The 24,897-nt window shown below is 39.1% G+C and overlaps 2 protein-coding genes across 2 annotated transcripts; one reads left to right on the top strand and one right to left on the bottom strand.

Moving 5' to 3' along the window:
• Positions 1-30: 30 nt before the first annotated feature.
• Positions 31-6,243, bottom strand: tex9 (testis expressed 9). The gene is made up of 12 exons (XM_034116102.1): positions 6,173-6,243; positions 5,029-5,162; positions 4,875-4,938; positions 4,678-4,754; positions 4,460-4,505; positions 4,225-4,310; positions 3,969-4,132; positions 3,401-3,492; positions 2,715-2,888; positions 2,487-2,621; positions 285-419; positions 31-206 (listed from the first exon to the last, which is right to left on the bottom strand). The coding sequence occupies exons 1-12, from the start codon at positions 6,227-6,229 to the stop codon at positions 129-131; spliced, it is 1,242 nt and encodes a 413-aa protein (XP_033971993.1). The 5' UTR covers positions 6,230-6,243; the 3' UTR covers positions 31-128.
• An 860-nt stretch (positions 6,244-7,103) lies between these two features.
• On the top strand, positions 7,104-23,862 carry LOC117471318 (DNA-binding protein RFX7-like). The gene is given in 10 exon segments (XM_034116216.1): positions 7,104-7,160; positions 7,163-7,305; positions 10,915-10,948; positions 13,746-13,831; positions 14,104-14,226; positions 15,324-15,440; positions 16,126-16,210; positions 16,504-16,717; positions 17,319-17,596; positions 18,045-23,862. Coding segments are annotated over 10 exon segments (4,320 nt in total). The 3' UTR covers positions 21,228-23,862.
• Positions 23,863-24,897: the final 1,035 nt, after the last annotated feature.

Raw genomic sequence — 24,897 nt, 5'->3', positions numbered from 1 at the left:
CGTCTTATTAGGGTTAGGGTTACAGGATCTGAATAAAAAGCATTCCAGAAAAGGTAGTGGCTAGATGTGATCATTATCAGGAGACACATTTTGAAAGTGAAGACTCGGTCGTCAGCGTGTCTCTGTGTTTATGACTTCCCCCAGTCTAGAGCTTTCATGAACTCCTGTTCGGTGAATGACAGCAGCTTGGCAGCTTCAAAATGCATCTGCATCAAAAGAGTTACATTTAGATGAAACTGAAAACAGGGTGCCTATTATTAACAGAGTGAGTTAGAGACACTTACCTTTTGTCTTTTGAGAATGTCAATCAGCTTGAGCTGTTTCTTAAAACCCACAATGAGTTCTGCTTTCTGTTTTTTTAACATTTTGTTTTCAGCAAGGAGATGTTCTTTACTCTGATGTTCCTCGCTGATCTTGTCCTGATCACATATTTAAAAAGACTGACATTAGTTTAGCAGGGCAAACAAAGGTCTCAAACAATCAAAACATGTTGAATTTCAGTTGAAGCTGTTAAATCTGAAGAGCCTAATAAACTCTTTCCATTTCCAAATATCTTCCTCCATGTTGTCCCGCGTGCAGCTGATGAGATGCTCCACAGAAAACCCTCCTGGTGTCACGCATGCTTCACTTCTGTTTGTTCCATGGAGTTTATCAGTTGCATATCTCCCTGTTTTAACATTTATAGTATGATCTTTTATATACTTAAAAGGATGCATTATCTTTTTACTTTAAAGATGTTAAATCCGTTTTGATCTCAAGACGATCATAATTACATGCCTTTAAAAATATTAACATTTAAAAAAAGCTCTACAACAGGAATATATTGTTTACCTTGAAATAAAGATGAAGTTCTATGTAATTGTTATGAATATGTTCTTATTTTTGTATTTCTTTTATGATTTCATGTTTTATTTATGTGTGTATTAAAGGTAGGGTAGTTAAGAATGGAGAAACCAGCTCGAGTGCGCTAGAATTTGAAAGTACACAATGGAAAAAAAACTGCCCCTTCCTTCAGACTTCCTTACAGAGCCCCTCCTCCAACACACACGAACGCGCACATGACCAATGAGGGCACGAGATAAGTTTGTGCACGAGATGGAAGGCTGACAGGCAGGTAGGCCATCCAGTTATTTTAGCCGGGCCGGCTCAGATGATTGGTCGTGCTTTTTACAGCGCTACGGCTTCCACAGATGAATTTTTTTAATGTATTTATTGTCAAAGCATTTAATATATTCATTGCTATCGGGATGTTAGGAGCATTCCATGGAATATAACAAAAAGTGTTCCATGGAATAAATGACATACCCCACCTTTAAAGGGGACCTATCATGCAAAATGCACTTTTGTACGTCTTTTATACATGAATATGTGTCCCCGGTGTTCCAGGGAACTCACCAAGTGTCAGAAAACACAACCCTCTCTATTTTCCTCCATACCCAAATCTCTAAAAAAGGGGCTGCAACGGATCTGATAAAAACTGATCCAGATTTAAACACTTTACTGACGTCAGTAAAGTGGCGCTACGGCTATTGGGCCAACTCTCCACCTATTAAGGGAATGTGGGGTTGGGCCACGGCCGGCCATTGCCGCTCGAAAGCGCTGGAGACGCTGTAGTACATATGCCAGGCCTGTAAGTGGCGCTGTAGTCTGCCACAAAAGCAGCGAAGAAGACTTCCCGCGCATGGTTACTATGGTTACCCTTCTGTTTATTCTCCGCTGTGGCTTTTTTTTCTCCCTCCCCGAGGCAAGCGTTTGCTCCCGCTGCTTTAATTCAATGCAATCCCTCCCCGTCGAGGCAAGCACTGTAATTCTCTCCGGTTAGTCCACCAGCAGATGACAAACACCCACCTCTCCGCCTCTTCCAAGGAACGAGGGGACCGTGCGGCAGAGTTTCAGTTAGGTTTTCTTTCGCCGGTCAAGATGTCCGTTAAAGTTTAAATCTTCCGGACAATATTAGAAAAGTGCCGGTCAAAGGTCTTCTTTGTTATTTATTGAGCTTTAAAACAAATGAATAACGACTCTATATAATAAAACACGGAGGACGGAGATCTATTTTTCTCCCCCTCTTGACTTGATCAGAGCACGGCTCCCCTCTCCTGCAGGGGGGCGTGGTCAGCTGCAGCTCACAGAATCAGCCCCGTGCAAAAACAGTGCTGGAGAACAGCACATAGAGCGAAATGAGGCATGGCTAAAATGCATGATCTGTTTGGTATTTTGAAAACAGAAACGTATAAATATACCTTATATAGCATATAGGTATGGCCCTACAATATATCATTTAAATATAGCATGATAGGTGTCCTTTAATTCATTATATTTCAATTGTACAGGACACTACTGCAATAAAAGTGTGGCCCCCTGTCTCTTCTAAGGACTGGGAAATTAAGTAAAGCACTTTATGATCAAATGCTGAATAGAAGTTTGATAGAAAGGAAAAATCCACAAAACAAATAGCAATGGTGTTATCTACACTGTAATCTGATTACCTTGCTGGTCTGCTTCATCTTGTTGAGTTGAGTCTTCAGCCTCTCCCCCTCCTCCAAGGCTCTGTTCAGACGCACCTCCACGCTGCTGTGGACGGCCGCCGCTTGTTTCTGGGATTTGTTCAGATTTTCTATTTCCTGCACATAGCACGACCAGGAAGTGATCACATGAGTAATGGAAGATCGTGTCACATTTTGTAGTTCGTTATTAAAAAAGTATGGGTTACAGACCTTTTGGAGAGCAGACACTTGCAGTTGAACACCTTCACATTTTCTGTTGGACTCCTCTGCTAGCGCTCTGTGCTTCTCGATCTGTGTCTGTTGGATGTTTGTTGTTTTCTGCAGTCTGACTCGATCCTCCTCAAGCTCCTTGATTCTTGCACTAAGTTTAGCATTTTCATCATCCTGCAACAACAGATGCTAATGTTAACAACAACAGGAAAACGGTGTAGAACAATGTTGTCAATATTTAAAGTCATCTCCAGGTCCTTCCTTCCTGCAGCGGTCAGACTATATAACCACTACGGCCCCTGGTAGACCCCCCCACAAACACAACAACACAGACTATGCTAGAACACCCCTACAAATGATGTACAATATATATACACTGTTAATAACTGTGCAATATATACCTGGCTGCTTCCTCTTAAAAACTTTTACAGATGTGTATTTTGAAAATGGTGTACTGTAATTTTTTTAATCTCTAATATTTTTTTCATGCATGCTTTTTAGTTAATATTAAGCTGTCTTTGGCTATTTTCTTGCTGTAACAAATGCAAATGTCCCCTCTGTGGGACGAATAAAGGTATTCTGATTCAGATTTTTCATCACTGATGTTGAGCTGAAGTTCTGTCCCCCCCTGCTGATAGGCTGGGGTCATTACAGTTCTAGTTAAATCTTTTTTATCCACACATTACCTTCTTGTAATATTCACATGAGAATTGATCCAGTTCCTCTTGCATGATCCCTAGCTTTGCCTTCAGAACTCGTATTTGAGCATCTGAAACACCTAACCGCAACAAAAACAGAGCAACACAATCAGACTTAGGAGCCCATTTCACTTTTCCCCTTGAAAAAATACTTTAAAAACATATCAACCATCTCACACGTCTAGACTGATAAACTGTATAATTGAATGTATTAATTAATTGTTCTTAAGAGGTAAGATTTCCTAATGTAGAACACATTCTTGACGTTTTCAGATGCCACATTAATCCCAATAAACAGTTCTGCTTTGTAGAGAAAACAAAACAAATAGTAAGAATGTATCATTTATTTTGCAAAATAGATTCAGAGATTGTATTTAAGTATATGTATTTGCAAAAAAGCTAACACAGAGTGAATGGCAGTCTAATAAATGACTTATTGAAACCTTAAAACGGACCTGTAGGGAGAAAATGACATGCTTTAAAATAAACATTTGTGTAATTCACTATTAGTGAATACAACTGGGATTTCCTTTTCACAAGTTGGGATGGACATTACCTGATCCTACATTTTCTCCAGCAGTATCAAAATCATCCATGACACTTTCATGACACATGGTGTCGTTCATCTTCTCCTCCATGCTACGTATTGTATTAGCCAGGAAAGAATCAGCAGAGTCTTCTCCAGCAACTAAATCATCCCCACGAGAAGCCTTTGAGGTTCTGAAAATTGTGTGAACAATGTGAAAACTTTTAATGTCCTTGTGAAGAAATGCATGCAGAATATATTTAACTAACAGTTACAATCAACTTACGCTGTTTTCAAGTGAGGCTCCTTGTCTTGTTGACCAGTAGTACACATGTTGTTTGATGTTGATGTGACTCTTTTTTTGGTCACCCCCTAAGTAAATGTATAGCAAATATAATTAAAAAAAAACATATTAGAAAGTCCTACAGCATTGACAAAATGTAGCGGTGGATGGAAAAGTAGTGTGTGTTGGCCGGGTAAATTGTTTCAGAAATACAGGCAGAAAAACGTTATAATGATACCTTTACACCGGGCCCCTGCAGAGTTCTCTGTTTTAGCTTTGGTATCCTGGAAGGGAAAAGATAGATAAATACATGGAAACAGTTAGGTATATATATATTATATACATTTATTATTTTGTTGCATAGGTTCTTTCTCTGGAATAAGTTTAGACCTTTTAAAATTGAACAGTAATTATTGTGTCATGCCCAATCCTCCAAAGATCTGATCTATCTATTACCTTGACCTCTCTTCATCCTCAATGTCCGAAAGCAGGAGGGTAGATAAGGGTTTTGACAGAACTTCATTCTGGTCTCTCTAAATTTGGATAAACACCAATAGGGAGGTTCATTTTTTAAGGCAGTTTTCACTTGCCAAATACAAAAAGAATGTGTGTTGTTTTTACAACACACTGATGTGAACATGTTGATAACTTACCATAAGTTGTTCTGCCTGTCTTACTAGATCAGCTGTTTTGGCTTCCAGCTCTGCATTCATGAGTCTGAAGAAAAATAAATGAATAAATATGTAGATCAGTGCTTCTTGAAAACTTGAAAAAATAGGAAATGTCTTTTGAAACAGGAGGTCTTACTTGTATTGTTCTTCCTTGGCCAAAAGGTCATCTGTGTGATTTTTCGTTGGGCCTGAGGCAGATTTGACCTGCGGTCGTACTTCAATCCTCTTCGACCTCTCAGCCTTAGTGCACGAGGACGGGCGTTTCTTGGGCTAAACAAGACAGAGAGGCAGACTTGGTAACATGGATTTTCTAAGTCAATATTTCACAAAGGCCTAAAATTGGATTATGATCTAAATTAATTAGCAATTGACCTTCACACCTTGTAAGCCGGACTGATACTGCTTTTTTTTTTACTATTCATTCTACCGTGTTGTGTGCTGTTTTATATTGTTCCATGCTCACTGCTTGTAGCACTTCGGGATTTGACTTCAAATATGAAGTGCGTTTCAAATTAAACCCATTATACATTGTTATATTATTTGTACATAAGCACAGTAAGCCCTGTTTTCTTTCAACTATAAATATCCCGCTCAGTAGCCTACATATATACAAAAATATGTTTTATGTTTATTCATGTTTTTTAATTTAAGAAAACACATATTAACAGATAGTTCATAATCTGATTTTTTAACCATCAAATATCAATACTGATCTTTGCCTTACAGCCCCTGCACTCACACACTTTTAGAAAAGTTGTCACAGATCTTCCCTATTAATATAACTGAAACTGAAAGCCATAAACTAGAAGTGGTACCTCCATAAAAAGTGACTGTAAAATGGCTGCACACCTAGGCTGAAGTGATTGATTGAAAGGGGTTGTTTTATGATAAACTGTATAACATATTATAATACCTGTAAGATTATTTGGTTTATGGGTTTGCACTTTCTATGTTGTAGGCTACTCAGAGGTTATGTAAGAACTGATGCTTGAACATCTGCATGGGATTAGCTCAGTGTATTTTTCTGCCATTCATAACGTAACATTCATCTTCTTCCACAATGTTAATACATCGGTTAGAGTACAATGATTATAATGTTAGCGGAAAACAAGAATTACACTGTTAGCGGAAGTAGCGTAACGTTAGCTTGTGTGTTGATGTATGTTGGCGAGTAACTACACCTGTTGGAAATAAATACATCGGTTTAAACCTTTTGGTGGCAAACAAACAGTTCAGTTAAAACCTAGGATAGGCAAACATGACACAATAAAGTTTCAAACCTGAGAGACGCCAGGCTGAGATGGACGGAGCTTTTTATCAAAACTTCTTTCGGCCATTGTCACTAAACAGGGAAAAGATACAGGTCTGGTTGCATAGCAACTACTCGTTCAATGCGCCCAGTACGGTAAACCTTTAAGGACATCTAAAGGCGAATAATGAATGATTTGTTTCGTGAACAAATAGTTTTCTCTGAGGAATGACATTCATCACATATTAAATAGTTTGTAATTTAACAAAAGCATGTCATGTCGTGAAACACTGGCCTTTTGAAAATGATATGCAGACTTAAATTGGTGCTCTGGCAGCTATGGAACACAGTGTACCAGTGGTACGAAGAAGTAACTAAGTAGTCTGTACAGATTAACATGTAGAATTGAAGTCAGTGTACTTTGATAGTCCAGCCCACAACTAACAACATTTAAATAAATAATAATAATGATTGTAATTATTAATATCATTATAATTCATATTCACTTTAGATGTATGTTTGTTTTATTGCTGGGTCTAAAGTAATAATATCCATGTGTACATTCCCATTCATAGTAACGTGCTCAGCCTCAGTAACGTCTCCTCCTGCTTAGATGTTGTTTTTTAATGCTGGGGGTCTAGTGCGCATGCGTCGTCCCAACAGCTACTACTCACCATGCACATGCAGAGAAATCCCATAACGTGAGGGGCACAGCTCACCGGAGGGACTAGCTAGTTTTTTTATTTTGCGGCTGTCCGTGTACTGTCTGTTTACACCTGCCTTTACTTATTTATATTCATGCATCACGTCGCGACTGACAGCGACACATAGTTTTGTTGCACAGCGTCTTTAATTCACCAAGTGTCGGGACTTGAAGCGAGCGATGTCGGAGGAGGACTGGGTGGCAACAACAACAACAGGGTGCGCTGCTGTCCCGTTAGCATCGCAACGACCTCCAGTCCATGTTGTCTAGCCCGAGAACACCCTCCCACGCCTCCCGTCCAGCCCAGCCCAGTGCACACCCACCCCGAGGCCCAACGTGATGGCCGAGGAGGACCAGCAGCCGCCGCCGGACCGCGGGGCGAGCAGCATGCCCGGCCTGCTCACCGGGCTGCAGGGCGCCGAGGCCAGTGCGCTGCAGCTCCGGATCAAGAACTCCATCTGGTGAGGAGCTGTACTCATACATACTGTGCTTACATGCTTACATGCTTAAAGGGAAGGGATTCCTTTTATAGTTTTTGATCGTAAAGGCAGGTGGAAGTGGTGTTACTCCGCAGTGTTATAATAGCCTAGTTAATTAGTGGTACTGCTGCATGCAAAAGGTTACTCAGAGTAAACATCAGTGTTATTAGCCAAATGTACTAGCATAAAAAGTAAGCCGTTGTCGTTGAGAAGTCCCCGTGTAAGTATGACATTGTTATATATAACAATCGTTATCGTTTACATAAAAGGACACACAATCTAAATAGTTATAAAAGAACATTAAAATATACAGTAAGATTCAACTAAAACAAAGTTAGTAAAGTGCAGTTCTTGAGTTACATTCCACCACTGTGTTTACTGAGTAGTAGTAGCAGTACCATAGAGTGAAAATAATCTATTACTAGTTCATAACAAGTCCTGTATACAGACATGAAATGACTCCATATTGTTACCCACTGTAGCTTAAATTATAGCTTACATTTGATTATATTATTATAATTTCTAGAGTTATTTATACTTTTCATACTGGGAAATAGTTTAAATAGTAACAGGTTCTCATATTTTAATCACCAATTGTGTGTTAAGCATGAGCAATATTACTCTGTAAAGTATCTAGCCTTCAGGAGTAATAAGTACTACACTTTATTCTAAAATGCAGTGAAGTTGAAGTATGACTTGCATTAAATTACTCAATGGTACTAGAGTAGATGCTAATACACATTCCACCATCATTGACTGACTCAACATGAACATGTTGCTAACTTAACAGTAAAGCAGATCTTCTTGGGATCAATAACTATTTTTATACTTTAGGGTCAGGGCTTGACATGAACAAGGGTGGAATATATAACAGATGTAGGGCTCTGGAAAATCTTGAAATAGTAAAAAGGGGTAGGAACCCTGATATATAATGTGATGACACATTGCTGCACAATAAACTACCCACAGAATATGTAGTGTAAATGCTTCCCCCCAATTTCAACATTGAAATGTTGCTTACACTTAAATGCATCCGTTTCATATTGTAATAATAAGTTAATATTGTAATATTAGGGCTGCAACGAATGAATATTTTCATTGTCAATTAATTGATAGATGACAATTATTTTCTAAACCAATTAGATGTTTTGTCTATGAAAACTGAGAAATTACTTTCTTAAAAAATGATGAAACCAATTGAACATTCTAACGAATTTGTTAAATTCTTGCAGCTGTAACCTGATACCTTACATTTGACAGGGTCATTGTGCCTGCATAGTTCAGTGTATTTTACTCAAGAAACATTTTGATTTCAGGACTCATGTTGCTACTTGCCTTCAGTAAAGGTGCTAGTTCATCCTTTCCTTCACTTCCTCATCTCTTTTTTATTTACTGATGAGCTGAAGGCGTTGTCGCAGCAGCAGCTATTTACATTCAAGTTCCCTCTATTTCCATCATCAGAGCACTACCGACAGAAAGCAACAGCTCCGTTATGTAGTTCCTGTAGCAGTGGGTAAACCGACTCATAATACTCATAATATCTCAGTTTCACACCATTGTAACTGTGCCTAACCCTTGCAATATAAATATAATGGCATTTTTATCTCACACATACCAGACATGGCCATGATGTTATCCAAATCATTTTCATACCAGTTTATTTAAAAGTGTTCACTACACTCAGACGTCATTGCCTGGTTTAAGGGTACAAATAACTTTACAAATAAATAAACCACACAGAATCACATGACTATAAGTCAACATGAAGTATGAAGTAACCTATTTAAAATTAGGAGGATCCACCACTTACTGCAATTTGCATAATACAAAAAAAAAACACTGTATGTAAGCCTATGTTTTAAAATTGAGTATCTGTCTGCTGTGAAATAAGAGAGAAGTTCAAGTGTTACGCTACAACATATTAGAAAAAAAAAGTTTATTTGATAGTGTATTGTCTGTGGTTGCTGTTATTTCAGGCTGTGTTCTAACCGACAATACCCTTTTATTTCTGAATGTATATGAACTCAAGTACTATCATTTAAATGTCAAACAGCCATTAAATGTCAAGAGGCTGAACTACTCAAAAGCACAACAGTTCAGAGATGAAGCGTCTGCAGGGAAACCTCCACAGAAACGCTTCATTCTGCTGCTAACATGAGGGGATATTGAAAATGTGTCTCCCTAAATCTTTAACCTTTAAGTGGATTAGAGCATAAATATTGACGTTTACTTGAGCAGCTGAGTGGTTCACGGTAGAGTGTGACTGTTTTAGTCGAGGTCAGCAAGTTTATTTGCAACTACACCCTCGCTCTGTCATCACATGGAGTGATAGTCTTTAGTGCACACCACTGTTCCCGCTGGCTTTCATTCAAGCCGCCCAATCAGAGGCTGAGTTACACCCGGATATTTTACACAGTGTTGTTATATCTGTTCTTTTATCCATTTAATGCTTGAGGTGCCAAATCGGCCAAACAAACAGCTCAACGATGGCCTTCTAGCATGGGAAAATCCGTGGCTCCCTAGTAACAGTGAATTAAAGTGACCTGTTCTCGTCGTGGCTTAGAGCAACTCCTGATTCTGGCCTGCCTGGTGTCGCAGAGTAAGAGTCTTTAAATGTGACCTGTCTTATGTCTCACAGCAAGCACAACAACAACTTTACCTTTCTGCAGATTAGGATTTAGACCTGGAGAAGTGATAATCTTGTATCTGGCCGGACTCTGAGCAATGTATCGTTGGTTTAAATCTGTCTTCTACACTTTTTTGCGTGAAAAAAGGGCTCCGAGGTATGGGGCATTACATTTACAGTATATTGTGCAAAATACTGGTTGGCATAAGTTCATTTGCTCTGCATCTTTTGTCCGGCTGGTACTGCATGTAGGGCTGCAGAAACGTGTCTTTTCTATCGTCATCATGATGGAAAATGTATTTTTCTTTCATTCTTGTTTTATTGGTGCCTTTTTTGTTGTTTCATAAATTAAATAATTATTCCCATTCATTTTCAAATTCAACAACAATATGTTGGATTCAAGCAGTATACTGAAAACAGCAAAAAGACACGTTAATATCTGTTTATTTACCAAAAATGACTTCATAAATGACCTTGTATTGTTCAGCCCTACCAGTGTATACAGTATGGAATTGACTGGCCTCCTTATATTGTAGAATACACAATAGCTGTGAGTATATCGATATACAATCAGGAATCACAATAAAACATTTGCTTTTCTTAAAATATAGTTCAACTTATTGTTAAAATATATGAATAAATTAAAAAGGTGAAAGTCCATATTTGTATCAATGTATTCCTTCAACATTAAATGGGATGAAACAGACATATAGTAGGTTTCCTGGGTAACTGGAAATGGATGCCTGTGTTCTTCTGTCAGAGACAATGTCTGTGGCTGTTTCTCTCTGTCTCTTTTACATTTGACAACATGTGTTCCTGGTGGTGGGATACATGACCTGAGATGCTGAGGGGAGGGTCGTCTCATACCAACCATTCCTCTGCTTTATAAATAAATAGACTTTAGACTCAAGCGCTCATGTTACAACAGCTTCATACTCATTTATATTTTGTCTCTTTTTTTACAGCAAATCTGTTCAATCAAAAGTGGAAAACATTCTGGTGAGTATATGTGACATATTTGAAAAAAATCTGCAAATGACATTTTGTATTACACCTTTCACATAACTTTAAAATATTGTTTGTTATTTTGTGGTTTCAGCATTTAAAGCTTAAGCACTATTGTTTCCTGATGGGTTTATTTCTTGTGCTGAGTAATTTACAGAAATGATTACAAATACGGGACCTTCAAATGTTATTTTGACTTGAAGGTGGCATTTATGCAGAAAAAAGGAAGGGTCCAGCTCTGGGAAGAATGGCTGCATCAAGCAGTTACATTTTGGAAAGGCTTTTTAGAAATCCTCTGAGGACCATGAATACCTTTTTTTGGCAAAAATATGTCTGATTGTTGGTGATAATCCGGCTCAAGAACCCCCAGGGTTTGTGTGGAAAAATACATGTTTATGTTAGTCTGTAGATATTTACAGCATGAATTTCACAATGAACAAGTGAAATTGCCAAGTGCCAAAATTGTGAAAGTACAATGAGGAACCAGCCAATGTCGTACTTCACTGTATTTACTGTGCGAGCACTATGCTGTTTAACAACAATATAATAATCATTTTTTTCTAAGAAAATAAGTGTTGGACAGTCAATGTTAAGATGAAAAATAAGACAAGATAATCCTAAAGTCCCACAGTGGGGAATTTGCATTGTTACAGCAGCAAAGGGAGGTGCAACAACAAGAGAACACAATTATTAGAGCTCCATAAGGGCCTATGCAGCCAACATGTTTGAGTATTAGAGAAACGATTGTTTGCCAATAGCAGAATTGCATGGTGAATTGCAGCATTATTGTGCAGCTGTTAATGCTACTTAATTTAGCAGAATATCCCAGTATCAAAAACTGTTTGTGGAGAACAAGAGGAGTAGCAGAGGTTGGCCGGGACTTTGGTCGTCCTTATGTAGTATACTTTATATAAAGTGTGATGTCATGAAGTTTTTAATACACACCGGTTCAATTAGCCTCATTCCGGTCATGCCCTTAAAAAAAAAAGACACAAATCTCTTTAAACCTAATGCAACCCTGTGTTGTCTGACGTCATCCTCCTGATCTTGTGATGAAATAACCCAGCATCTTTTGTCAGGAATTCACCACCTAATGGTATACAAAGCTGCACAAAATAATAAAGAAACACTTCTCAAATGAACTAGCAACTCCTAAAATGTACACTGCATGCTGGTAACATCTTTGTTAAAGGAAAGTGTAAAGGTGTTTACTGTGCAGAGCTGATGACACAGTAACATATAGACTCGCAGCAGGAAGTGAGGAAATAAGCTCTGTGGCAGACAAACATTTTTCAGACTTACACATTTTCTTTAGCAAGTTGATTTATGACTTTTATGGCATAATGAAAGCACCTAAAGTAAAAAGCCAACGTTAGTATTTTAAGAGACTATACCATGGTCACAACAAGTAATAGCTTTACAATACCTATATATTATATACATATCAGACCTTGTATCAGACATCTAATAAATCAAAAAACATTCTTAAAAACCTTTGAGGCAATGGAACTGGAATTGCAGAACTGCTAACTCATTTCCGGGTTTTAGGGCTCATTCTTGCAGCGCAAGTGCGAAGAGGTGTTAAGGAGTTAATCAGAAGAGACAGAGGAGCCAATTGAAAGTGTGAATGAGTGCTGGCAGTTGTGTGGATGTGTGTCTGTGTGCATTTACTATCAGCCGAGGATTCAAGTTCACCTTACAAGCTCCCTGCAGAGCTGAAGCTTGTCTGTCTGTGTGTCTGCAGCCATTCAGACTGTGTGTGCATGTACTAGTGTGTCTCAGCGAAATAAACGCAACATATCTCTGATTCGTAACTTTACACTGCTGGGTTTAAAGTCAGAGTGAAAATGTGTTCGTGCTTCTCACTCCTTGCCCTGCTGCTTCAGTGTGGGGATGGGATGTTTATGATGTGCAGTGTTTGTCTTACACCAAACATCTGATGACAAAGGTTACATTTTTTGTCTCATCAAACGCAGCTCTGTCATTCATTGTTTCTTTTCTTTTTCACGTATTAAGTAGCATATCAATCCCCTTTTCATGGAATTTCCTGCCATGTTTTCTGTCTTCCAGATCAGTGTGTTTTCTTTGGGTCAGGTTTAAATGCTTTGCTTGAGGGTTGTAAAGAAAAATATCTTAAATCTTAAAGAAAAAACCTTTAAAGGGGTGGTATTTTTATAGGGTAGGTTACTAAATTCACTTCTACATGGACAAGTATTACTTGGCGTTCAGTGTTTTCTGCTGCCAATTAAACCAGCAGAATTTAATCTGCGCCTTTTTCACAATATCATGTTTCTTTTTTCCCTTTGAAGAACATAGTTAGAAGTGTTGAAGACTGTTTATAGCTACATGTCGTGCCCAGGATGTTTAGTTAACATCATCTTAGATTCCTAGACACGACACCCCGTACGCTTTCTTAAAGCTGATAATTGATGGAAAAGTCAGAGGATCACAGCCGTGATTGCTTTCATCTGTGCACCAGATTTCATGGCAATCCATCCCATAGTTGGATGATAATTTTTAACTCCAAACCACACATGTGAAGCTGCTGCTGATGCTACAGGAAAAGTCACAAAAATCAGTCAGATCCATACTTCATGTTCGAATAAAATATCTTTGGCAATCTATCAAATAGTGGTTCAGATATTTCATTCAGGACGAAGGTGGACTGAAAGATATGTCTGCTCTGCAAGTGTCCATCAATTTTGTAATCAATGAAGGGAAAGTACTTTGTACCAATTAAAAGGAAGGTCATGCATTGAAACTATTTTTTGTCCCCTTTGTATTTCTACAGCAAGATGTGGAGAGGTTCTCAGACATTGAAAAACTCTACCTCTACCTTAAGTTGCCTTCTGGTCCGAACACTAACATCGAGAAAAGGTAAGAACAAAGCTGCTTTCTGGCAGTATTTATGGAAAATGGACAGCAGCTGAAGTATTTAAAAGACAAGAAACAGTTAATCATTCATAGTCACATACATTTCTGTTAATTACTGTATCATGTGGTAAAATAATAATGATTAGACTCACACAAACATTCAAAGCTTAGATTAGTTTTGGATATGATTTTACTTAGGACTGAGGTTAATTTGGCAAAAAGTTGCTTTTGTTCTGTGATTTGTCATCAAATGAATAATCGATGTCTATTTTCAGTGAGCAGAGCGCCCTGTCATCCAGCCGCACGCAGCAGATGCATGCGTTTAACTGGATCCGCCATCATTTAGAGGAATACCCAGAGACCTCTCTTCCCAAACAGGAGGTCTATGATGAATACAAGTAGGTCCAAACAGAAAACAGGAAACTTAATTTTACTGTCATACAGCTTCTCAATAAACATATAGAATATATCACCTTTTTATGATATGATATTTAATGTTTAACATTGGTGTTCACCTTTTCAATGTTGAAGAATCTTTCGCCTCTAAATGACTGGCGGCCGAGGCGACAGTATAAATAGACGCAGCAGGCATGGGAATCACAGAGAGCAGCATGTGTTGGTAATATTAGAATGGAAAGTCTGAGACAGCCATTGAAATTCTCGGGCAGTGTTATGTAACGGCCTTTTTAACTCAACGAGATCAGAAATACAGTGGCCTCCAGAAATATTGGCGCCTTTAGAATAGAGTGGTGAAAAGGCTTCAAAGAAGACTCTATGTGCTTTCCTTTAAACATGAAACAAAAAATACAGAAGTCTTTCTTAGAGTTGTTTTATTACCATTTAATAGTTGATATTCACATGTTGTTGAAAAAAACGTTTTGGTTTAAATAGCACAAAGAAGCCATTTGAAGATTATCAGGATTTCAGTTAACTCTGCACTAATTGGACTATGTTACATACACTTATCTGTATGGTGAATTTAACTAAACATAACCAGTGGGATGAAGCCGGGTCAACCACAATACAAGAGTTTAATTTGCTCGGTACTCATTTTACGAATGTGTCAAACTGTGAGTCATTATTACGACTCTACTGTTTCAAAGTTGTTTAAACTTAACTTTATATATTATACAGTTAAACCTGCAATAACTTATCATTTTGAATGTTTGGGGGCAGATAAAAGCAAGTTGTTAACACAGCATTGACTTTATCAATCGCTAACACACCAAGCAGACACAGAGAAACATTATCATTGATTTAGAGTTGTGTTTACGGACATCTCATAAAGTGCCTCTCCCTAAGCTCTGTTTTTAGTCTCCACCAGCTCCTGAGAAATGTTGTTTGAAATGTTAACAATTTAATCCCTTTACAATCACAGGACTACATACATTAAGGGCCCTCAGTATTATCTGCTATGTTGAGATGAATTCAATTCAAGGCAAATACTCAGAGAAATATTTTCTTAATTTAATATTCCGTCTGTTATGTCTTTCAGGAGCTTCTGTGACAATCTGAACTACCATCCACTGAGTGCGGCAGACTTTGGGAAAATGATGAAAAATGTCTTCCCGAACATGAAGGCTCGTCGACTTGGCATGAGAGGAAAATCAAAATATCCTTTACTGGAATGGATTGTAACAGTCTGGCCTCTGTCCCTGATCGCAGACCATCTGCTGTTGCAGTTCATAAAGCTCTCTAAATATAGATGTGAAATGAAATAAAGTCCCCCTCTGCCTCGGAAGCAGTAGCATAATACAGGGCCCCTCAGGGAGTCACTGTGACCTTGACCTTTTATTACGCAATTCGGATCTGTTTGAAGTATATTTTGCTGCTGATGTTAAAGTGCAACATTTGATTTATATTCATAACCTTCAGTGTTTCAGGTCAATTCAATTATCTTTTTGTAATGTGAGATCATAAGTCAAAAATCGTATGGGTTATGATGCTGAAGAAAAGTTGTACGTGTTTAAGGAAGTTTGGAATCAAGGATGTGTTTTCATTAATTCAATATTTTCACAACATGCACATATTGAAATATAAATCAACATACTTTTCTACAGCAAAGTACACTTACATTTTCAAATTATATTATTCTAATTTTCAGATGTCCGTGTATCTGTCCAACTGTTTAAAACAAAAATTGATCTTCAATATAAAATGTTCTAATATATTTTTTTCTCCATAACTATAGAACTGAAGACGATTCCTATATTAACCACTGTCCATATGTACCTGTATATTGCACGTTTTTGTTCACTTTGTGGAATCAGATGTTTTTGTTCTTAACACCAGCTTACATATTGCTATAGTGGACTGAGGAAGAGGCTGGTTATTCACATGCCATCTTTACCCACTCTGGATCTTCATAAAACAGGGGACGGGGTAAGCATGTTTACATCTTCATTAGTAATATTTTAGAATAATCTATATTCTCCTCTTAATATTTGTCACTCCTATTCTGCAGTGTCAGTGCAATGTGACATGTCCGAGGTTATGTCTTAAAATGTCTTGTTTGACAAGCCAAAACCCACATATATCTGATATTAAACATAATTGTGAAGCTAAAAGCAGCATTTTTGGCCATTTTTGCATTACGATTAATCAAGAATCAAAATAGCTTGCCAAAAATGCTGTTCCAGCTCTATATGAAATTAACACAAATCTATTGTGTGTAGCTCCAATGTGATGTCCTGGATTCACCGGGCCAGCTGGGCGGTATTAAGGAAGATGTGAGGTTTGCAGCCTGTGATCTGGTGTGTGAGTGGGCCCAAAAGGTGCTGAAACGCCAGTTTGATGTCGTGGAAGACTTGGCCCGCTTCCTGATCGACAGCCATTACATCAGCAACAAGTCCCTGGCAGCGCTCACCATTATGACCGGCACAGCAACAGGTCAGTCTGAGTCGGCTTCATGCCACCTGAGTAAAAACTGTCAGGAGTGACATCTGGAGGCAGTTGCTTGTCACTGCTCTTTTATTCCAGTCTGCTTGTTTTTTTACACAGCTCTGTTTCTCAAGTGTCAGAAACCTTTACAGCTTTATTGGAGCAATCTGGTCAAACTGACACATACATATAACACACTATGTATGTGGATAGTTGTTTATTTAGTTGTATCTTCATTAGCTGATGCCAATGGTACTCCCACAGGGCTAACATCTAGTACAAAACATTATTCATACACATACTTTATACATAATCACATTTGTGTTTGTTGTATGTACATTAACTATGATATATTACATTATCTACATGGTACTCAGTTCTGTGCAACATGGAGTCATTAGCAATATGTTACATCACAGGCAATTTGCTATGCTATGGTGGTAAAAAACAAAACAATATATGAAGCCTGAGTGAAACCTTTGTTAGTTTGTTGTCTTATGGAGTGCCATGTCTCATACATTAACATATTTACATAATATAAGGATGAGGCTAATACTTTACTGATAATAGAATCATTATCTGTACTTAACCCCCTGTCTCTTCCCTTCAGAGGTAAAGCTTCCACAGACGGTGTCAGCGTTCGTCCCGGCCGCTGAGGCTCTCTCCTTCCAGCCTCATGTGATGACTCTGTCCTCGCCGTCTGTCGATGCAAAGCAGCAGCTCCAGAGAAAGCTCCAGAGGAAACAACAAGAGCAGAAGCTGCACTCTCCTTTTCCTGGAGAGGGACAAACCAAGAGGGCAGAGAGTGTGCCTTGTGCCAGCCCCACCCCTCCGTCACCTCAGCCCACCATTGGCATCATGGTCGCTGCAGTGCAGAGCCCCCTCACGGTGAGAGCAGCACTCTATGGAGATCACAATGTCTTATTTTGTTCTATGTATGGCATTCATCTGACCTTAGAGAAGAGAAATGTCTAGATTCACTTCAATTTAGAATGTAATGGTAAATTATATACATATATACATCATGAATGCTGTAAAACATATTTGTGTCCAACATTACCACTTTTAAGAATAATTATATAATCACCTTGAAAAAAATAATTCAATAGTAAATGAGTGCCGTGTTGCAGGATGCATTGTGTTCAAAAGGACACCTTTCTTAATTATTCTAAATCTTATTATGTTAAGAGCACTACCTATATAGTTTTTACTTATGTAAAATATGAACTCCAAAATGTATCCTGTGTTTGTGCCAACCTTCTGTCTAAATAGTGATATTTGAGATCTATCAGTACAGATTCAGTACCCCTTTCTGACCAACCCTCCTTCTCTGCAGGTACAGAGAAGCAGGCAGCTGATGTGTCCCAGTCCACTGGGAACAGTGGAGAACAAAATGATGCCTATTAACTTCCAAATGGTGACCCAGCAAGTTCAGGCAGTGAGGCATAGTCCCAAAAATATTCTAGCCAGTCCCATGGGAGAACGCACTGCCCGGCAGCGATATGCGCAAATCCTGCCCAAACCGGTGGCCACGACTGCCATCACTTTGCGCTCGCCCTCCACCATGATCATCAGCAACAGCCCTGTGAAGACCATGATGACCACATGTCATGTCAGCCCGGTCAGTTTGGTCAACTTGACAGCCATATCGCTGGCAACCAACAGCAGCAATACCACCACTTCCTTTACAAATGCCACTCTGCGGCCGGCCTCTACAGGCGTAAGTAGTTCTGCAGAAGACGTCAGCTTCAGTCGGAGCATGAGGAGCGCCTCTGCAGTCCCCATCCAGGCCCCGGTGGCCAGACCAGGGCAGACTACTAACACTCAAACCATCGATGTTGAAATGGAAGTTGAAGCTATACATAAAAACAGCCAAATGCAAAATCCTGGCTCTTTGAATTGTTCTCATGAAGCCATGGTAAACAGAGCTGTAGGGGCTTTACAGAGGGCTGCCAGTGTGCCCATACCTCAGTCTAAAGGCTTCCTGGAGAGCACCTCTATCTCTAACTGCCACGGGAGGTCCTCCTCGGGCATTAACACTGCAGTCCAAAGCAGCAATAATGGTGCTGATAATACAAGCAACTTGCACTTAACACCTTCCACTCAGAATACCAGCGCTGTTCCTTTACTGAACACCAGCACACCAACTTCTTTTGGGGAAAACGGCGGAGTTACAGCAGCAAAGGAAGGTTTCCTGTCTACTAAGAACCTCAGGAAACGTTCATGCTTCAGTCCAGATTTTTCTCCAATCAAAAGGGCTTTTATGCCCCAGCAGCCAGAGCCAGAGGGCGCTGCTGGTTTAGGATATGGGACTAGAAACACGGTCGGTAACATCCTGCGCCCAGGAGCTCCAACTAGACCTGAAAGTGCACCAGTGACCAGGGAGGTAGAGATGAAAATGATCTCCCCTCAAGCCCACTCACTCTGCACTTCCTCTTTCAGATCGAGTGGATTCTACTCTGTTGCCAGATCACAGAGCTCAATGCAGAGGAAAACCACTCCCACCGTTATGGAAAATAGCATCTCAGACAGTCACTCATTAATGCAGCAACAGCAGGGGCACACAACGCCTAACGTGCATGCCATACCTAATAACACCGGCTTCCAAACACTTACAGGAGTGAGTGATGTTAGGAGTTTAAGCTGTCAACCCAATATCTACACCCAGTCTAACTCTGAACCATTAGACTTTTTGAATCAAGCCACGATATCAAGCCAGCTCCCTATGCAGACAGATATGGACTACTTTCACTTTGATGATGATGTGACCCAGGACAGCATTGTGGAGGAGCTGGTGCAGATGGAGGAGCAGATGAAGCTTAACAACATGCAGGAGTTTGGAGGCTGCGTCACACCACAAGGCCAACAGGCAGCCATGCCGGACAACATGATGTCCACCAATCAGACCATGACTTCTTTCTATCATGCTGCAAACAGCCACAGTAACCCAATGCAGACTCCGACACCCACTCCTACTCCCACACCAACACCAACATCAGAGATGCTGGGAGGACCCCAACGGTTCACCGTAGAGAGCCCCTTCTCCCGCATCGCCTCCACCACCCCGGTGGATAGCGCTCTGGGAAGCAGTCGTCACACCCCAGTGGGTACGCCACACTCCAACTGCAGCAGCACCGTGCCTCCCAGTCCCGTGGAGTGCAGGAACCCGTTTGCCTTTACACCCATCAACTCCAGCATCCCTGGTTTCCATGACGGCAACACCGTCTCCAGCAGCCCGGTCAAGCCCATGCAGAGGCCGATGGCGACCCACCCAGACAAGACCAGGCTGGAGTGGATGAACAACAGCTACAACAGCAGCAGCTTAAACAAGTCAAACTGTGGAATGGGAATCCTCCCCGGCTATCAAGGCCTGATAGGTGACCAATTTCAAAAGCCTCACGCCTTCGCCGTCCCTCATGCGCGGCACCACGACGGCCATTTTGGTCGCTTGACTCCCATCTCGCCTGTTCAGCAGCAGCAGGCAGCTAACATGGCCAAGCAGGAGGGCTTTGCTGTGCCTGCCCCTCTGGATAACAAAGCCACCAACTCACCAGCTACAACTTTTCGATGTCGCAGTGTAAGCCCCGCTGTTCATCAGAGGAACTTGACCGGAAACACGGGAAACCTTTCCCATATGCCTCGTTCAGTTGTGTCTCCCTTTAACTCCCCTGTGACGCCTGAGATGTTAAACATATTTGCAAACAGCCATACAAATCTCGGGTTGAGCAGCATGGCTCAGAGGAGCCATTCTGTACCGCTCAACGTCATGATGCAAACTGAGGTCCAGACAACGTCAGGACAACAGTGCAACAGCAATAACATCACCAATGTTCTTCTGAGCAAACTGGAGGGGGACCATGACAACAATGTCCGGGGTCTGGGCATCAATAACTTACCCTCCAGCTACACTGCACGCATGAACCTCACCCAGATCCTGGAGTCTGACCCCGACCTCTCCTGCAGTGACAACCACCTCAGCCTGATGAAATCTGACCCCACCAGCACATGCAAGATGCAGAGGCCTAATTACCTCATGGAAAATGCTATTAACGAACAAATGATAATCTTAGCAGGTGATCACCGAGTACAATCAGCTATTGGGGAGCAGCATCGACAACAGGCCCAGTCTATGCTGCTAACCTCACAGCAGCATCAAGAAGAACTTCAGCATCAGTTGGATTTCAGCAGCACTATGAAAAACCTCCTGACTGACAACGGCCTCACTGCCGGCACTCAGCTCATGGACCAGGTGTCTGAGCTGACTACAGGCGGGGCAGATTTCCCTTGTGAGATCAGAATGACCTCAGAGCTCTCCAGCAGCATCAACGACCTCAACGCGTTGGACACAGAGCTTCTGTTTGACCCCAACCAGCAGCAAGGGCAATATCAAAATGCTGCTGCAGAGGAGGAGCTGGTGAATGATGCGCTGTTTCAGCAAATTACCAGCGACACGGCACATTCGAATGGACTCGACTGGCTTGAAAGCAAAGATCAACCAACTGTAGGGTTGATGGGTTGAGGTTTTTTTTTTACGTCATGTTGAACATGTCAACCCATGGTCGTTAATTTTTTTATTTATTTTCAGGCATTTACACTTTATAATGCAACACTGGACCCAATCAAGGTATGTCCAGTCCAAGTGCCAGGCTGAACTGCTATGATGCTGCAACACTCTGAAAAATGCTGGTCATTTCCCTTTATTCAGAGGACAACGCCTCACCTTGTTTAATTAAGAGCATTTCCAACAAGTAAACAAAGGATATTGAACAAGAAAGGTTTTTTTTTTTTTATATGTTGCATTTTACTGAAAAGCTAATGAAAAAAACAGGAATTAATTTCTTGATGTAAAGAAATGTGGTTGTACGACTATTATTGTTATTATTTACAAAAAATATTTCTTTAAATAATTGTTTATAAATCTTTAAGACTCCACGCACTACGTTACTAAAGCATAACGTACAAAATATTTAAATATAATGCTGAACAAATATGTCCTCATTGAAACATTTGTGTGCAATTTTGATTTGCCAAAAAAACGTTATCTATGCAGGAGCTTTAGGTGTCATATGGTTCAATTAAACGTTTCCTTAGCTGCAAAATATACTAACATTAAGAAGGGAACACTCGGTTTATAGAACACATTTTAACCAAAATGATCCCTTTAATATATTCTAATGATCTGCTAGATTTGGCATGGAGAGTAATAAATACATTCTGAATGTTTAAGTTATTTATATGATCATATCGCTAATTATTTACTTTGATGGATTACATGAAGAGTATGTATTATTACTTTGGTAGTTTCAGAACCATAAAAGGAAGAGAGAAATGTGTTAACTTTAATTTAATCTGGTTTTCATATCCCTGTGGATGACTATCATCAACGACGTTGTGCCTCTCAGAATGAATCAATTGATTTAAAAAGCTAAGTCAACCTCCCCATAGTTATCACCAGAATCAAACCTCAATTTAATTTCAAGCTCGGAAAGCTTGTAAGGCCTCTTTTGCACTTTGTTTTGTATTTCAAAAGCTTGAAAAAATAAAGAAATTGTTTTTATAAAAGTAAAATCAGAACATTTACTAAGGAAACAACCAGTGAAAGATCAGGTCTAGATTCCTAACCACGTATAGATACAAAGGGCAAGAATTTCAAAAAGGAAACCTTTTACCTAAAAATTAAACAGCACTTTTAAAATAAGATTCTTGTGTTAATCAAAAGATGCGTTATTTGCCTTGTGTACTCTTTTGGGGTAGAAGTTTAAGATTTTGTCTACAAATAATAAAATGGACAGTAGATAGATAAGATTTCACAGAATTGAACTCTAAAGAACTTACAGAAATGTACTTTCTAACGTAGCACTCATCACTCTGCTCTGACAATCTGTAAAACGTATTTCTTTACATCAATGCACTGTGTTTGGTTTGGGGGAGAACATGTTTCACCACATGGCCTGAGGATTTCAAACAAAACGTCAAAACAGCTAAAAACTGACTGAGTGTGAAAGTCGTGATTTACACTGGTGATGAGCTGTGTGTGAAGAAGAGAGTTTCTGAGCCTTATGTCCATACCAAAGACTAACCTTAAAATTTAAACCGCAATAACATGCACTTAAATCTTGGGTGACTCACTGGGTTATGTTCGATAACAGCCATGAGAAATATATTCTGTAATGTGAATAATAATATGGAAAATAAGTGAAACATTTGTGACATTTGCAGCACTGGAATACATTTCTTTATATAATTAGTACATCAGGACAATGTTAAAGATTTCTTTGTTTACTATTGCTGATGCTTTTGTTAACGCAACAGGTTTAATATGTTTTTATGGAGGCAAAAATCACTGTTATTTATTCAGTTTGTTTGTGTTAGGGTGTGTTTATATTGTTGGTCACACTAACTTTATTTGTTGTACAGATTGAGGGTGTGACTTTGTTTTTGTTTTTAATATTTCATTTAGAGTGTGTTTTTGTACAGAAGATGTAACCTTGCAAACCATATAATCTTGTGAATTCACGATAATCTGACTTGCACTGTTATCATAGCATATTACCACGTATCATATATGGTACTTCGTTTTAACAGATGATTTGTCTAATGTGGTAAAAAAAAAATGAGAAAAAACTTGAGATTCAAAACCTTTCAGGACTAGATTTTGCAGGAAATTATTATTTGCACACACGTTTTAAAATGTGTAAATATAACTACCCATACTTATATGGTTAAATATTAATGTCATGATATAGTTCAAACGCGGTACATTGAATCTCTTTCAGTGCTTTGAATTGAACATTCGTTATGCATACAGTATATAAAACCTTTAAATATCTGTAAAAGAGAATTATATTATTGTAATATATAATCTCAATTTGATTATAATTTAATATTGAGCAAATTAGACAAACCTTTTTGTTTATTTATGCTATAGTTTCTCTTACTGTGTCTGTGAAAGCAAACAAAGCATTTACTTGGTTAGCACTGATGTTTGTGTTTAAGAAGACTTTACCCTTCCTCTCATTGTTCAGAGCTGTAGTACTGCCCTCTGCTGTTATGTTTTGCATTTTAGCTAGTGCTTTTATAAGGGGAAGTGCTTGTTAATACTGGTTTTTAAAGACTTTCTTAAAACTAATAAACATTTTTATGTACATAGGTAACCAGAGTCAGTGTTTCTTTAATATTTACAAAAAAACAAGGATCTGCAGGAGACTAGGAGCTGCCTGTATAGTGATTATATGCTTCTTATTTTTGAAATGTCACACCAAAGGTTACTTTAGTAAGAAGAAGGCATTTGTTGATATGAGACTTTACAAAACACCTTTACAAAAAAGGAGGCAAATTGTATTTATAGTAATTTCCTTATTGACTTGAGGTGTTACTACTGCAGTAAAGAAGACTGTGAATCACTTCCGTATTCAGTATTGTCCTTTTGGTTCAGAGAAAGAGACCAGCAATCATTAACCTTTATGCCATTGCACACACACACACACACACACACACATACAAACATACCATACATCACACACCCACACACACCATGGGGGGTGAAGAGGGTCATGGAGGACAAAGCGCACGCTATTATTACTGAGAGAAAACAACATCAGAACAAGGAGGAATCTTGAAATAAAACCATTAAATTGGCCCTGTTTCGTTTTATTTTCAAAAACGAAATAACACTAATAGCTAAATAAAGGTTTAGAATGTCTACATTTTGATTTAGGATATATTCTCTTGTAAAAATGTAAGGGAGCACTCCAAAACCATACAGCAAAAATGAAAGCTCTAGATTTCGTCCTTCGGAAGGTTTTTGCTTTACTCAATGTGTTAATATGGGTGCTACATTTTTGTGACAGCACCATCAGGAGTGTTGTCAAGTTTGATGGTGTGAAAGCAGTGCTCTGACAGAGATAAGGCAATAACGATACTCAGATCTATACTTAAATTAAAAAAAACAATGTAAAGACACTAATAAAATTCCTTTAAAATATAATATAAACTTTAAGGATTATATGAATGAATGCTATTATAACATCATCAGCACCTACCTTTGATAGCTGGTCAAGTTTGACCAAACGAGTTTTATAAACTGAAGATGTCTAATTGAAATGTGTAGTTTTGCTGTGTGAGGAGCTGTTACAACATATAAACTTGTTCTGCAAACCAGAACTAGCCTGTAGCTGTGGGGCACTTAA

This window comes from Trematomus bernacchii, unplaced genomic scaffold (assembly GCF_902827165.1).
Source record: "Trematomus bernacchii unplaced genomic scaffold, fTreBer1.1, whole genome shotgun sequence".
NCBI lineage: Eukaryota > Metazoa > Chordata > Actinopteri > Perciformes > Nototheniidae > Trematomus > Trematomus bernacchii.
This window is presented reverse-complemented; position numbering and strand designations above follow the sequence as displayed.